Source organism: Lutra lutra, chromosome 8 (genome assembly GCF_902655055.1).
Source record: "Lutra lutra chromosome 8, mLutLut1.2, whole genome shotgun sequence".
NCBI classification, from domain to species: Eukaryota; Metazoa; Chordata; class Mammalia; order Carnivora; family Mustelidae; genus Lutra; species Lutra lutra.
In genome coordinates this window covers 107,893,542-107,909,916 of record NC_062285.1, presented here as the reverse complement: position 1 = coordinate 107,909,916, position 16,375 = coordinate 107,893,542, and the positions used below count along the sequence as shown (strand labels likewise).

Here is a 16,375-nt window from a genome sequence, read left to right as displayed (position 1 = left end):
ACATTAAATAAGCCTGGAAGGAAAACCAGTCCGATTTATTAAAAATATTTTTTAAAAAACCTAGAAATAAAATAATCAAGATAAAAGTTGTCTATTCTCATTCATTTATGTAAGACTAGAAGGATTTTCATTTGGTGACTAATTAAAAATATTGACAAGAGTCATATTAATTGTGTTATTACTGGTCAAACATATATAAAGATCAGAATAATAAAAACTATACATAAAGCATAATAATATTATTAAAATAACATTAATAATATCCTAATATATATCTATAATATATAATAATTATATATAAAAATGAAACAAACTAATACTATCTTGCTTGCATTTACTATGTAAAAACATTGTGCTTGGTATTTTATATATATTACCCATTTAATCTCACATCATAGGAGTTCGAAATGCTTTTGAATAGCCATTTTATAGAGGAGGAATCTGATTAATAACAGTCTAATTGCTTTAAATAATAAAGCAACTGGGAAGTAAGTGAAAACTGGTACACTAAATAATACCCTTTAGGGATTCAGTGTAATCATACCTGTGTTACTTTTTCAAGAAATCCGTCTCATTCCTTTAACCACCTATTTTATTCTTTATTTCAGTTTATAATCAATTCAAAATACCAGAGTGGGGCACTTGGGTGGCTCAGTTGTTAAGTGTCCAACTCTTAATTTCAGTTCAGGTCATAATCTCAGGGTTGTGAGATGGATCCCTGTATCTGGCTCCACTCTGGGCATGACCTGCTTAAGATTCTCTCTCCCTCTCTCTCTGCCCCTCCCTAGCAAACAAACAAAAAACCCAGAAAAACAAACAAAAAACCCAAAATACCACTATGGTCCAAGTTCAACTTAATACTTTGGTAAATAACTCTGAATTGAAAGTTTATTTTTTTCTCAGGGTTAGAATATTTATTACTACTAGCCAACCAGCTTACCATTTTACCTTCAACATTATGTTCTCAATTATTAGCTTGGGCCCCCTCTATGATGTCATCACCTTCCAGGATTCTCCCATTCAAAAAGGCTTTTGAATTTAAGATTTTTTATTTTAATTAGTTATACAGTCTTTAAATAAATGCAGTTTATTGTCTTATTGCTCCTGCTTTACTTATAATTTCCATTTGCTCTGTTACTTGCTTTTTAGCTATTTTGGTTTGAGAACTGGTACATGGTATCTGAATAAACCTAAGGAGGAGTCTCTCTAGAGATGTATGATCTCAATATAATTAGACGTTTTTCACAAATGGGAGAAAAGTAGAAGGTAAATTATTTTGTATCATCTCAATTCATTACTCCTAGAAGTTCTCCTGTTTTGTTTTTTATGAAAACAACAATCATATACTGACCTTGGACTCATCTAATCCAAGCTTCTTTAGAGACTTTCTGACATAGTCCGGAAAGGAAGAGGATTTGGAATAAATTTTACCAACATGCCGATCACTGCAAAATAAAAGTGAATCACTTTTTAGTTTTCCCAATTTAAGTTACAGATGATTTTAAATTCAATCATGAAATATTTTTAAATACTTCCTGTATATATGGCACAAGCTTTAGATTTGACAAAAATGGAGTAATATTTTTGTAAATAATTTAAAATTACATATTATAAAGTGTTTAAGATCTTCTTCTGAGAATTCCTTCAACATACAGCAGTGGAAAACAATATCTGAAAACAATACTATGAGAAAGAACTTGTAAACTTACAATATTAAAAAGCTTAATTTTTAAAGAGAACTATAGGTCTTTCGAAAGTTTCCATTATGCCACAAAACACATTTAATTTTACTGGCAACATTATAGTGCATATTTCACTGCAACACCTGCTAATGATGGCGATAATTCAACAGCTATGCAAAGAGAACTCCTTCAGTGCCAGCCATTAAAGCACCATATGCTGAGTTGAGTCTGACTTGATCTCATTTATGCCCTGCAGATTTTCACCACAGTTTAAACAAAATATCATCAGATGGTTTTAAATTTAAATAATGAAATGCTAGACTATCACATCACACAATTTTGGTTGCAACTGAGGTAGAATATAGAAAAAATTAAAAGAATAAAAAATTCACCACTTCCAAGTTATCAAAAACAATGAATAAAACCTCACTTACTACTTTTCTTTGTTTGTTTCAGGGGTACAGGTCTGTGATTCATCAGTCTTATACAATTCACAGCACTCATATACGCTCCCCAATGTCCATCACCCAGACACCCCATCCCTCCCACCCCTCTCTACTAAAGCAACTCCCAGTTTATTTCCTGAGATTAAGATTTTCACTTATCACTCTTGGCAGTATAAATATTAATCCCTCTAATTAGACATGAAGGTCTATCCATTCTTCTTTTGAAATATATCTCAAATATATTCTCTTAGCTCCATTTCTAGATGGCCACCTCAATTCCATTTAAGATTACCACAAGTCCTAATTATTATAGGTACTTACTATTTAAGCCTGAAGTCTGTCCTCTTCATTTCTGCCTGCACTGTCATATTTTCTTAGAGGAACATTTTTATTTACTACTTCCCTGCTCAAAAAACTTTCAATACCTTTGCCATTTCTTGGGGTAAATTTGAAACTCCTTAGTTAAGTGATCAGGGCCCACTATTTTCTGGCTATTCCCACACTTTCCCATTATAATCCAGAATTCAGTTTTTTCTACTCAATGCTTCAGATTATTCACCACAGTTATGTGTTGATGAATTTGCTTATTTACTCACTTCCTAACAGATTTTAAGGTTCTTCACTCTCTTCTTCAGTTCAGCTAGAGTCACCTATACAAACAAGTTCAAATTATGTATTCTCTTTGGTAACATGACTAGCAACAATCTTTTCTAGTTTCTATAGCCTGAATCCTTCTTCATTTGTTATTTCATCATTGCTTTTAAATAATAGTTGTTTGAATAAGTTCCAGGAAACAGAAATTACATCTCTTATAAGTTTTTGTGTAATTCTCAGTTCCTACACATACTTATGTATCTTATGTGTAACAGACACTATATAATAAGTATGTATATCTTCCCTACTATAGGTAGTAAAAATAGAAGCAGTAAGACCATTTAGGAAGTTATTACAATAATCTAGAGGAGAGGTTTAAATCAGGGTGGTGACCTTGAGGATGGTTAGAAGTAAGAGAATTTTAGATATATTTTGATGGTAGAGACTATAAAAATAGTTGAAGGACTGTATCTAGGCAGTGTGAGAAAGAGAGATGTCAATACTGCCTCCAAGATTTCTAGCCTGAGCAATGGGAAGAATAAGACTCTTAGTAACTGGACTGTAGTTTGGGATACATCAGCATATTGATAGTATTTAAAGCCATGAACCATGATAAAATCACCTAGGTAGTAACTACAGATTAAAAAAAAAAAGAAAAGAAAAGGAAAGAAAGGGGCGCCTGGGTAGCTCAGTGGGTTAAGCCTCTGCCTTCGGCTCAGGTCATGATCTCAGGGTCCTGGGATCAAGCCCCGCATCGGGCTCTCTGCTCAGCAGGGAGCCTGCTTCCCCTTCTCTCTCTCTCTCTGCCTGCTGCTCTGCCTACTTGTGATCTCTCTCTCCCTCTGTCAAATTAAAAAAAAAAAGAATCTTAAAAAAAAAACCTTAAAAAAAAAGCACTCTAACAATTAGAGCTTTGAAAGAAGAGGAATCAAAAAAATAAAGCAAAAAAAGAGAGAGAGAGAGAGAGAAAAGAAAAAAGGTATCTTATGAAGGACTTTGCTTACAATATGAGAGAAAAAGGACCATCACTTGAGTGTTAAATTATATAAAATACTGATGAGGGCCAAGTAAGATGTTTGAGAATTGACAATGGGATTTAGAAACATGGTCATTAGTGCCCCTGAAAGCGTTGTTTGAGGGTGATGGAATTCTGATTGGAATTCAAGAGCAAAAGGGAAAGAAATTGGCAGCATCTTCAAGAAGTTTTCCAGCAAAGAAAAGAACAGATAAAAGATAGTTGAAGGGGAATATGGGGTCCCAAAAGGATTTTCAGAATCTATGCTCTTAAGCACTATGATACATCATCTTTCATTTAATAAAACTAAAAACTGGCCACTGAGGAACTCACTAGGTGGTAGAGCAGTAGAAACAAATGACTAATTGTACTATCAGGTTCAATCAGAATTGCAAAGTCCTATGACTTTGATACTATGACACTGATTAAGTCCTATGGGAGAAGAGGGTGAGAAGGAGAAAAGAAAGATATCACAGAGATGTCTTCTAAACTGGGTTTTACCTGCCAGAAGCTGTGGAAGGAAAGGGTGGGAGAAATGGGGAGGATATTCCATGTAGACAGAGGAACTCCAAGGAAATACAGCAGATTTAAGGTTAACTGCATGGGAAATGATGAATAATCCAGGGTGCCAGGACAGTGTGCATGGGCAGCTGCTTTGGGTGCAGAGGGAAGAAAAATGGGGTGATGGGTTAGGCTGCAAAGGATCTTAGTGACAAAGCAGAAATGGCCTTGAATGCCATAATAAGGATATTTTATTGTTTGAATATAAAGAAGAATTATCAAACATTTTGAAGTTAGAAAAGTGACATGACTGTTTCTGAAAGATAAATGATAGGACTTGAAGAACAAATTTGAAGAGAGCCCTCTGTCAGAATAAAGCACGGTCAGCATGCTAAAAAGGAATTAGTATTCTTTCGTTTAATAAAAGTGAATGCAGTAGATCTAATTAAAATTCTACTCAAGTGAATCCAACACCACCCACACGCTTTTCCAAAAATACAATTGCAAGAACATGGTTTACATGTAGCACTTTCCAAAGAGGCAACATTAGTGTAGGAAATTTTAGGAACATGTGAAGTAGATATATACTAAATAAATGAAAACAAGCACATGCAGGACAGAAAATGACAAAATCCAGTTTCTCCATCACTACAAAATACTTATAAAATAAATTATTTTGTGCCTTTTTTATGATAATAGATACTGAAAGACTTGAGATCCACAACATAAAATTTTGCTGAAAATGTTCTTCAAACTACTCTTCAAATTTACAAGACAGACTTCCTAACTTCAATTTGGCAACACATTATAGATTAAGTAACTAGTTTTTTGTTTTTTTTTTTTTTTAGATTTTATTTATTTATTTGACAGACAGAGATCACAAGTAGGCAGAACAGCAGGCAGAGAGAGGGAAGGAAGCAGGCTCCCCGCTGAGCAGAGAGCCTGATGCGGGGCTCAATCCCACGACCCTGAGACCATGACCTGAGCTGAAGGCAGAGGCTTTAACCCACTGAGCTACCCAGGCTCCCCTAAGTAACTAGTTTTAATTTTATGAGCCAGTTATTATAATCTGGCTTATAACTTTTCTATTTGATTATAGAAAAATCAAAATGAAATTATGTAATATATAATGGTATCAAAAATTGTAATATTTATTGTACAGCTATATACCATACTTATTATGAAAGAGAATAACTGAGTAAAGTGTATATATTTCCCCTGCTTTCTAAGTGTTTGAAGAGATTTTTACACCATGAAATTCCTTCTTTGATACTTTATTCCTCTTAGAAAGTTTCCAGATAAGGACTGATTATAAAATCAAGAGTTTTCTATAAATTATTGAGTTTGAACATAAATGTTAAATGCTCAATCACAATTAAAATTAATAGAGTAAAATGGTATTATTTAAGTCCATGAAAAAGTTTACTTCTCATCTTAGGCTATAAACAATTACACTTAAACTTTTAGAATAATGTTTCAGATATTCTAAAACTGTGTGTCACTTGCACATTATTTTAGTTAACAAGAAAATACATTAAGCAAAATGAGAAAGAAGTAATTAGGTAATCTTATTTTCTGTTTCTAGCATTTATACTTTTTTAAAAATTGAGGTATACTTGACATATAACATCATATTAGTTTCAGGTATACAAGGTAATGACTCAATTTTTGTATACGCTGTGAAATGATCACAAGTCTAGTTAATATGCACCATACATAGTAAGAAAAACATTTTTTTCCTGCTGATGAGAACTTTTAACATTCGCTCTCTTAGCAACTTCCGGTAAGCAATAATAGTAGTATTAATAAACAACAGGCACCATGCTGTATATTAAATACCCATGACTTACTTATTTTATAATTGAAGGTTTGTACCTTTTGACCCTTTACCCACTCTGACCACTTCCTACCTGCCTCTTCTCTGGCAACCACCAGTGTGTTCTGTGTATCTTCTAGCTTGCTTTTTTGTTTTATGTTGTTTTGATTCGTTTTGCCTTTTTTAGATTCCACATATAAGTAAAATCATATGGTATTTGTTTTCTCCACCTGACTAATTTCACTGAGTATAATGATACCCTCAAGGTCCATCCAACTTTGTTAGAAATGGAAGATCCCATTCTTTTTTTATGGCTGAGTAGTATTCCATTTGTGTATGTGTTTCTTTTTTTTTTTTTTTAAGATTTTATTTATTTATTTGAAACAGAGAGAGAGATCACAAGTATGCAGAGAGGCAGGCATAGAGAGAGAGAGGAGAAAGCAGGCTCCCCGCTGAGCAGAGAGCCCGATGCGGGCCTCGATCCCAGGACCCTGAGATCATGACCTGAGCCGAAGGCAGAGGCTTAACCCACTGAGCCACCCAGGCGCCCTGTGTATGTGTTTCTTTATCCATTCATCCATCAGTGGACACTTAGGCTGTTTTCATATCTTGGCTATTGTAAATCATGCTGCAATAAACATAAGGATGCAGGTGTCTTTTTGAATTAATGTTTTCATTTTCTTCAAATAAATACCCAAGAGTAAAATCGTTGGATCACATGGTAGCTCTGCTTTTAATTTTTTGAGGAACCTCCATACAGTTTTCCATAGTGGCTGCACCAAATTATACTCCCACCAGTGCACAGGGTTCCTCTTTTTTCCACATCCTCACCAACACTTGTTATTTCCTGTCTTTTTGGTAGCACTCATTCTAACAGGTGTGAGGTGATATCTCAGTGGTTCTGACTTGCATTTCCCTAATGATCAGTGAGGTTGAATATTCTTTCACATGCCTGTTGGCCATCTTAGGTCTTCTTTGAAAAAATGTGTATTCAGGTCTTTTACCCATGTTTTAATTGGATTGTTTGTATTTTTGCTATTGGGCTCTATGAGTTTTTAATATATTTTAGATATTAACCTCTTCCTTGGATATATGACTTGCAAATGTTCAGCATGTTGCCTTTTCATTTTGTTGATCATTTCCTTTGCTGTGCGGAAGCTTTTTAGTTTTATATAGTTCCACTTGCTTTTGCTTTTCTCTGCCTCTGTTTTTGGAATCAGATCCAAAAATTCACTGCCAAAACTGATGTCAAGGAGTTTATTGCCTATGTTTTCTTCTAAGAGTTGTATGGTTTCAGGTTTACATTTAAGTTTTTAATCCATTTTTGAATTAGTTTTTGTGTATGGTGTAAGATGGTAGTCTAATTTCGTTCTTTGGCATGTGACTGTCCAGGTTTATTGAAGAGACTATCTTTTCCTTATTGATATTCATACTGCCTTTGTCATAAATTAATTGACCATATATGCATAGGTGTCTATCCATGAGCTCTTTATTCTGTTCAACTGTTCTAAGTTCTAAGTTCTAAGTTCTAAGTGTTCTAAGTTCTAAGTTCTAAGTGTTCTAAGTGCCTGTTTTTATGCCAACACCATGTTGTTTTGTTTATTATAGTTTTATAATACAGTTTGAAATCAGGGAGCATGATGCCTCCAGCTTTGTTCTTCGTTCTCAAGAGGGTTTTGACTACCATTCCATACAAATTTTAAGATTATTTTCTATTTCTGTGAAAACTTCCACTGGAATTGTGATAGGGCTTGCATTGAATCTGTAGATTGCTTTTGGTAGCGATCATTTTTACAATATTAATTCTTCCAATCTATGAGCATTATTCTTGAATTTCTTGCATCAGTATCTTATAATTTTCAGTGTACAGGTCTTTTGCCTCCTTGGCTAAATTTATTCTTATTTTATACATCTTGATGCAATTGCAAATGGGGTCATTTCCTTCTCTGATAGTTCATTGCTAGTGTGCAAAAACTTAATGATATTTTGTACACTGATTTAATATCCTACAACTTTACTGAATTCAGTTTTTTCAATACTTTATTTTTTTTTTAATTTAAAATTTTCAGTGCTCCAAGATTCATTGTTTATGCACCACACCATGCAATACGTGCCCTCCTTAATACCCACAACTAGGCTCACCCATCCCTCCATCCACCACCCTTCCAAAACCCTTAGTTTGTTTCTCCGAGTCCACAGTCTCTCATGCTTCGTCTCCCTTTCTGATTTCTCCCAATTCACTTTTCCTTTCCTTCTAATGTTCTGTGTTATTCCTTATGCTCCACAAGTAAGTGAAACCATATGATAATTGACTCTCTCTGCTTGACTTATTTCACTTAGCACAATCTCCTCCAGTCCCGTCCATGCTGATACAAAAGTTGTGTATTCATCCTTTCCAATGGAGACATAATATTCCATTATATATATGGACCATATCGTCTTTATCCATTCGTCTGCTGAAGGGCATCTTGGCTCTTTTTAGTTTGGTGATTGTGGTCATTGCTGTTATGAACATTGGGGTACAGATGGCCTTTCTTTTCATTACATCTGTATCTTTGGGGTAAATACCCAATAGTGCAATTGCAGGGTCATAGGGTAGCTCTATTTTTAATTTCTTAAGGAATCTCCACACTGTTTTCCAAAATGGCTGCACCAACTTGCATTCCCACCACCAGTATAAGAGGGTTCCCCTTTCTTCATAGCCTCTCCAATACTTGTTATTTACTGTCCTGTTAATTTTGGCCATTCTAACTGGTATAAGGTGGTATCGCAATGTAGTTTTGATTTGACTCTCCCTGATGGCTAATGGTGATGAATATTTTTTCATGTGTCTGTTGGTTATTTGTATGTCTTTGGAGAAGTGTCTGTTCATGTCTTCTGCCCATTTTTTGATGTAATTATCTGTTCTTTTGAGTGTTGAGTTTGAGGAGTTCTTTATAGATCTTGGATATCAGTCCTTTGTCTGTAGTGTCATTTGCAAATATCTTCTCCCATTCCATGGGTTGCCTCTTTGTTTTTTTGACTGTTTCCTTTGCTGTGCAGAAACGTTTGATCTTGAGGAAGCCCCAAAAGTTCATTTTTGCTCTTGTTTCCTCTGCCTTTGGAGACATGTCTTAAAAGAAGTTGCTGTGCCCAATGTTGAAGAGGTTACTGCCTATGTTCTCCTCTAGGATTTTGATAGATTCCTGCCTCACATTGAGGTCTTTTATCCATTTTGAGTTTATCTTTGTGTATGGTGTAAAAGAATGGTTGAGTTTCATTCTTCTATACATAGCTGTCCAATATTCCCAGCACTATTTATTGAAGAGACTGTCTTTTCCACCGGATATTTTCTCCTGCTTTGTCAAAGATTATTTGACCATAGAGTTGTGGGTCCGTATCTGGACTCTCTACTCTGTTCCACTGGTCTATGTGTTTGTGTTTGTGCCAGGACCTAAGAAAAATCCACAGCTAATATCATCCTCAATGGGGATAAGCTGACAGCCTTCCCTTTGAGATCAGGAACATGACAAGGACACCCACTCTTGCCACTGTTGTTCAACATAGTACTAGAAGTCCTAGCAAGAGCAATCAGACAACAAAAAGAAATAAACGGTATTCAAATTGGAAAGAAGAAGTCAAACTCTCTCTCTTCATAGATGAGGTGATACTTTATATGGAAAACCCAAAATATTCCACCCCAAAACTACTAGAACTCATACAGCAATTCAGTAAGGTTGCAGGATACAAAATCAATGTACAGAAATCAGTTGCTTTCTTATACACTAACAATGAAAATATAGAAAATAGATTTAGAGAATCGATTCCATTTACTATTGCACCAAGAACCGTAAGATACCTTGGAATAAACCTAACCAAAGAGGTAAAGGATCTGTACTCGAGGAACTATAGAACAATGATGAAAGAAATTGAAGAAGACGCAAAAAAGACAGAAAGCATTCCATGCTCATGGATTGGTAAACATTGTTAAAATGTCTATATTGCCCAGAGCAATCTATACTTTCAATGCCATCCAGATCAAAATTCTACCGGCATTTTTCAAAGTGCTGGAACAAACAGTCCTAAAATTTTTATGGAACCAGAAAAGACCCCAAATTGCTAAGGAAATGTTGAAAAACAAAACTGGGAGCATCACGTTGCCTGATTTTAAGCTTTACTACAAAGCAGTGATCATCAAGACAGCATGGTACTGAATTCATTTATTAGTTCTTACAGTTTTTTGGTGGACTCTTTAGGGTTTTCTCTGTATAAAATCATGCCATCTGCAAATAGTGGCAGTTCTACTTCTTCCTTTCCAATATGGGTGTCTTTCATTTCTTTTTTTTGCCTTACATCTCTGGCTAGGAATTCTAATACTATAAAAGTGAATAAATACTGAATAAAAGTACTGAAAGTGGGCATCTTTGTCTTATTCCTCATCTTAGAGGAAAAGATCTAAGCTTTTTACTATTGAGTATGATTATTAGCTGTAAGTTTATCATACTTATATGCCCTTTATTACATTGAGGAACGTCTCCTCTATACCTCTTTTGTCAAGAGCTTTTATCAAAAATGGATGTTCAATTTTGTCAAATGTTTTTGCTGCACCTACTGGGATCATCGTATGATTTTTAGACTTCATTTTGTTAATGTGGTTGACTTGAGTACATTTTCTGGACAGAGATTCCACTCAAGTTAACCTTGGTTTACAATCCTAATAAAAAGATCTATGCAACTCAAATCTTACTAAAAATATTTCAAAAAATGTAAATTAAAAAGAACTATGGGATAGTGAAAATACTTATGGACTATGAACTTAGTCCTAATCCTAGTTTTTCAGGATGTATGACTTTAGGCAAGCTTCTAACCACTTGTATCTTAGTTTTTCTTATCACCACAATTAAGGGACTATAATAGATACTACGAGTATAACTTGTTGCTCAACTAAGCCTGGGATATAGCCTAATAAAAAATTAAAATGTTATTGTTACTGAACACAAACATGTATTTATCAAATACGTATAAAAGTACAAAGAATGTCAGTAAAATGAACCCTTGTACCCAATACCAAACTAAAAAGTAGAACATTACCAGGATACTGAAATCCCTCTGTACCCCTTGTCTTCCTCGTCTTATCTCCCTGTCTACTCAAATGTCCCCTCTCCCATAAGAAACTACAATACTGAATCTTGTTTGTGTTTATCATTCTTATATTTTTCTTGACTGTTTATCATATATTTATGTTCCTAAATAATTATATAGTTGTGCTTGTTTGAATTATACAAATGGAACCATTTTATAGAAGTTTTACTATGACTTTTATATTCACCAGATTCATCTACACTGATGCATATAGTTATACTTAATATATTTTCACTGTGGCATAGTATTCTACTACAATTTATTCATTTTCTTATTAATGAACTTTAGGTTCCTAGATTTTTGCTCTTACAAATATTGCTATTGATCATTCTTGTAGAAGTCTCTGGGAGCCCATGTACAAGAGTTTCCAGGATATATACTTAGACATGGAACGGTTGAGACAGTATTTTCAACATTAGTAGGTAAAACTAGGCAACTATGCATTTTCAACTTTATTGGGTAGTGCTAATTTGTTTTCTAAAAGACTGAAAACTTTTTCCCTTCTTACCAGCAATTCTAGTTGCTCTACATTCTTGCTATCATTTGATAACATCAATCTTCTAAATTTTTGCTTATTTAATGGTTTTAATTAGAAATACCTAAATTTATCCATTTGTTTTCTCCTTTACTCTCTCAACACTTTGCTTCTGTAAGAGCACACTCACAATGCTTTTCACACTGGACATGTGTGTTTTCCAAGCAATTCCACAACACCAGCTGGGTATTCTACAATTCAAATCAATTTTGGCACTATCTACCTAGAGACAGCACTGATCCCATAGGTTAAGGATTCAGTCCTACTAGATTGCCTCCCACTTCAAATGCCAACTGCAAGTAGTAGTTACTGAGGTTACTTACAATGTCTGTCCAACCTAGCTACAAACTTTGGGTTCCCATGAGTTTCCCCTCCCCCTTGGATTCAGTTATTTCCTAGAACAGTTCACTGAACCCAAGAAAACATTCACATCTCCCAGTTTACTAAAGTATATCACAAAGAATACAGATGGACAGCCAGAGAAAGAGATGCATATGGCAAGATCTGGGACAGTTTCAAGCATAAGTACTTTTGTTCCTATGGAATTAGAGTGCATCATTTTCCTTGTAGGTGGATGTCATGTTCACCAACCTAAGAGCTCTCTATACCCTACACTACTGGAATTCTTATGGAGGTTTCCTCACATAGGCATGGTCAATTATTAATTCCATTTCCAGTCCCTCTTCCCTTCCTGGAGAAGAGGTGGAAGTCTGAAGACTTCAAGCTTCTAATCATGGATTGGCTTTTATGGTGACCAGTCCCATATCAGGAATCATCCAGAAGCTCACTCAGAGTTATTTCATAGAACAAAAGATTGTCTAAGTATCCTTAACACTTATGAATTTACAAGGGTTTTAGGAGTTATGTGCCAGGAACAGGGATGAAGACCAAATGTATATTTCTTATTACAAATCAAAATGTCACATGGTTATTAAGAGAATATCTTATAGTGATTTCATTTTAAATTATCCTGATTACTAAATAAGATTGAGCACCTTATCCTATGTTCCCATTGGGTGTCATCTTTATGAACGGACTAATCAAGTCTTTTCACTATTTTTCTTTAATATAAATTAATTTTCCATAAATTTGCAGGAATTATTTATGTGTTTTAACTATTAGTCTTTTTCTAATTATAGTACTTGCAAATAGTTTCTATTAGTGGTCACTTTTCTTTCCACTCTTTCTATGACATCTGAAAACAGAAGTTCTTAATATTAATGTGATTGAAGGGTGCCTGGGAAGCTCAGTTGGTTAGGCATCTGCCTTCAGCTCCGGTCATGATCCCAGGGTCCAGGGACTGAGTCAACAGGGAGTCTGCTTATCCCTCTCCCTTTGTCTCTTGCCCCACCTTCATTTGTGTTCTCTCTTGTGTGCACACTCTCTTTCTCAAATAAATAAATAAAATCTTTAAAAATATATTAATGTGATTGAATTTTTAATCTTTCAAGATTTGCTTCCTTCCCCTATTTCAAGGTCATAAAACTATTCTTCAATACTGTCTTCTAAAAGTACTGTAGTATTGTCTTTTATAGTTAAATTTTAATCCACTATGAATTGATTTTTGTGTTTATTGTAAAGTAAAAGTTCTGAATTTATTTTTTTGTGTAGTGAGCAGAATCATAGCCTAACAAAGATGTCCACATTCCATTCCCCAGAACCTATGTATATATTACATGAAAAGAGAAATTAAGGTTGCAGATGTAATTAAATTTTCTAATCTGCTGACTTTAAGGTAGAGAATCCTGGATTATCCTGGTGACCCAAGGTAATTTCAAGGATCCTTTAAAGTGGAAGAGGGAGACAGAAAGAATGTCAGAATTACAGAAAGATTTAAAGATGCTATGCTCTGGGCTTTGAAGACTGAGGAAGGAGCCATGAGCCAAAGTATGCAGGCTCCCTCTAAAAGCTGTCAAAGGTAAAGAAATGGATTATCCCTTAGATCCCCCAGAAGAAATGCAGCCTTGAAGTTACCTGATTGTCACACAGTGAAACTGACTTTGGACTTCTGACCTCCAGGGGGCTAGATAATACATTTATGTGCTTTTAAGTCACTAATTTTGTGGAACTCTGTTATGGCATCAAAAGAAACTAATATAACTGCATAAGTAACTACTGTCCTAGCACTATTTAATGACTACTCCTTCTTCTAGTGATAAAAAATGATATAACAAAGGGTTTGTTCTGCACTATTAGCTCTACCAGCTAGCCAAAAAGGCAATCATCTAAATCACTATTGTTTAAAAAAAAAATGCTGTTATTTGGGTAAGACAAGTTTCTCAATCTTGTTTTTCTTCTTCAGTAATGTCTTGGCTTTACTTGCTATTTAGCTTTCTCACATGTATTCTGAAACAACTTACAAATTCCATAACACACACAAATACACACGCATACACACACTAATAAACTCTGGAGATATTCATTAGATATACTGAATTGCAACAATCTAGCAATCACTTTGTGAAGAGCTGACATTTTTATAATACTAAGTTTTTTAAATTCATGAACATATTTCTCCATCTATTTAAGAATTCCCTCTCAACTAGTAACATCCAAAAAAAAGTCTCTTGTGTTCCCAAAGTATATTCATTTTTAAGGATGGCCTCACTGTTGCAAGAATTTAGCTCTCCCAGTAATAAATGATCATGTTGGTTAACCATTAATTAACTCTGGTATCTGGTCAGGTACCCCCATGCCTCTTTCTTGACACATGTATGGCATGCATCCATCATCATGGTATCACACAGAGTATTTTCACTGCCCTAAAAATCCTCTGTGTTTCATTTGTTCATCCTTCATCCCACCCTGAGCCCTGACATTTTTATTCTCTCCATAGTTTTGCCCTTTCCAGAATGTCATATGATTGGAATTCTAAAGTATACAGCCTTCTCAGATTGGTTTCTTTCACTTAGCAATACATATTTAAGTATCTTCCATGTCTTCATGGCCTCATACCTCTTTTTTTTCTTTCCATGTTACACTGTACACACAATAGTGTACACAATAATGTTACACTCTCTAGATGTACCACAGTTAATTAATTCATTTTCCTACTGAAGGATATCTTGGTTGCATTCAAGTTTGGGAAATTATGAATAAAGTTGCTATAAACACCAATGTGGAGATTTTTGTGGGGACATGTTTTCAACTCCTTTGGGTAAACACCAACGAGTGTGATTGCTGGATCATATGGTAAGAGTTGGTTTAGTTTTATAAGAAACTACCAAACCCTTCCAAATTGGCTCTCATTTTGCATTCCCACCAGCAATGAATGCAAGTTCTTACTGTTCCACATCCTTTCTAGCATTTAGCGTTGTCAGTGTTCTGGATTTTGATATCCTGCTGTATTTTGCATTTCTCTGCAATTTCTCTATTCACTTCTCCACAGGTTACTGTACTTCTTTTTAAAAAGATTTTACTTATTCATTTGACAGAGAGAGAGAGAGAAAGAGAGAGAGAGAGTGCACGCACAGAGGGAGAGTGAGAGAGAGAAGCAGACTCCTCACTGAGCAGGGAGCCCAATGTGGGGCTTGACCCCAGGACCCTGGGATCCTGACATGAGCCAAAGGAAGACAGACGCTTAACCAACTGAGCCATCCAGGCGCTCCAAGGGATTAGTGTACTTCTTAAATCTTTTGGACTCATGTTTTTTTTCCCAATATTGGAATATTCTTACTATTACTACTGCCCTATTTGCTCTTTCCTTTTTTCTCAAACTGCAACTAACATGCTTGTGAAGCCTATTCACTGTATTCTCCATAGCTTAGTCTTTCTTTTGTATTCTCCATCTTTTTGTCTCTTCATGCTTCACTGTGAATGTTTTCTTCTGACCTGTCTTCCAGTTTACTAATCATTTCTTCAGCTTTGTCTATAATGCTATTAAATGCCACCCATGGATTTCTTAATTTCAATTATTTTATTTTTCAGTTGCAGATTTTTCACCTGGGGTATTTTTTTTTTTTTTTTTTGCATATTTTGGTCCTCTGACAAAATATTTTTATTTCAACATAAATTTTAAGTAGTTTTTTAAAGTTTTTTTTTTAAATTAACATATAATGCATTATTTGTTTCAGGAATACAGGTCTTTGATTTGTCAGTCTTACAGAATTCACAGTGTTCACTATAGCACATACCCTCCCCAACATCCATCACCCAGCCACCACATTCCACCCAACCCCCTCCTCTCCGGCAACCCTCAGTTTGTTTCCTGAGACTAAGAATCTCTTATGGTTTCTCTTCCTTTCGGGTTTCATCTTGTTTCATTTTTCCTTCCCTTCCCCTATGATCCTCTGTCTTGTTTCTCAAATTCTTCATATCAGAAGACAATATAATTGTCTTCCTCTGATTGACTATTTTGCTTAGCAAAATACCCTCTAGTTCCATTCACGTCATTGCAAATGGCAAGATTTTAGGGTTTTTTGATAGCTGCATAATGTCCCATTGTATATATATATATATATATATATATATATATATATACACCACACCTTCTTTAACCATTCATATGTTGATGGACATCTAGGTTCTTTCCATAGTTTGGCTATTATGGACACTGCTGCTATAAACATTCAGGTGCATGTGCCTCAAGTAGTTTTTTAATAAAAATGTTTAATTGTAGATTCACATGCAATTATAGGAGAGAATTCAAAGAGACTGTTACTCCCT

At 34.9% G+C, this 16,375-nt stretch overlaps 1 protein-coding gene across 9 annotated transcripts in view; it reads right to left on the bottom strand.

Annotated features, from left to right (window-relative positions):
- Nucleotides 1-16,375, bottom strand: part of METTL25 (methyltransferase like 25) — a 151,843-nt gene that overhangs the window by 35,202 nt on the left and 100,266 nt on the right. For all 9 annotated transcript variants that reach the window (XR_007129290.1, XR_007129291.1, XR_007129292.1 and 6 more), the window contains one exon: nt 1,352-1,445. Coding sequence is in view for 1 of the 9 variants with exons in the window: in XM_047740063.1 (XP_047596019.1) it covers nt 1,352-1,445 (94 nt within the window). In the remaining 8 variants the exon portion in view is untranslated. The remainder of the gene's footprint in view (nt 1-1,351; nt 1,446-16,375) is intronic.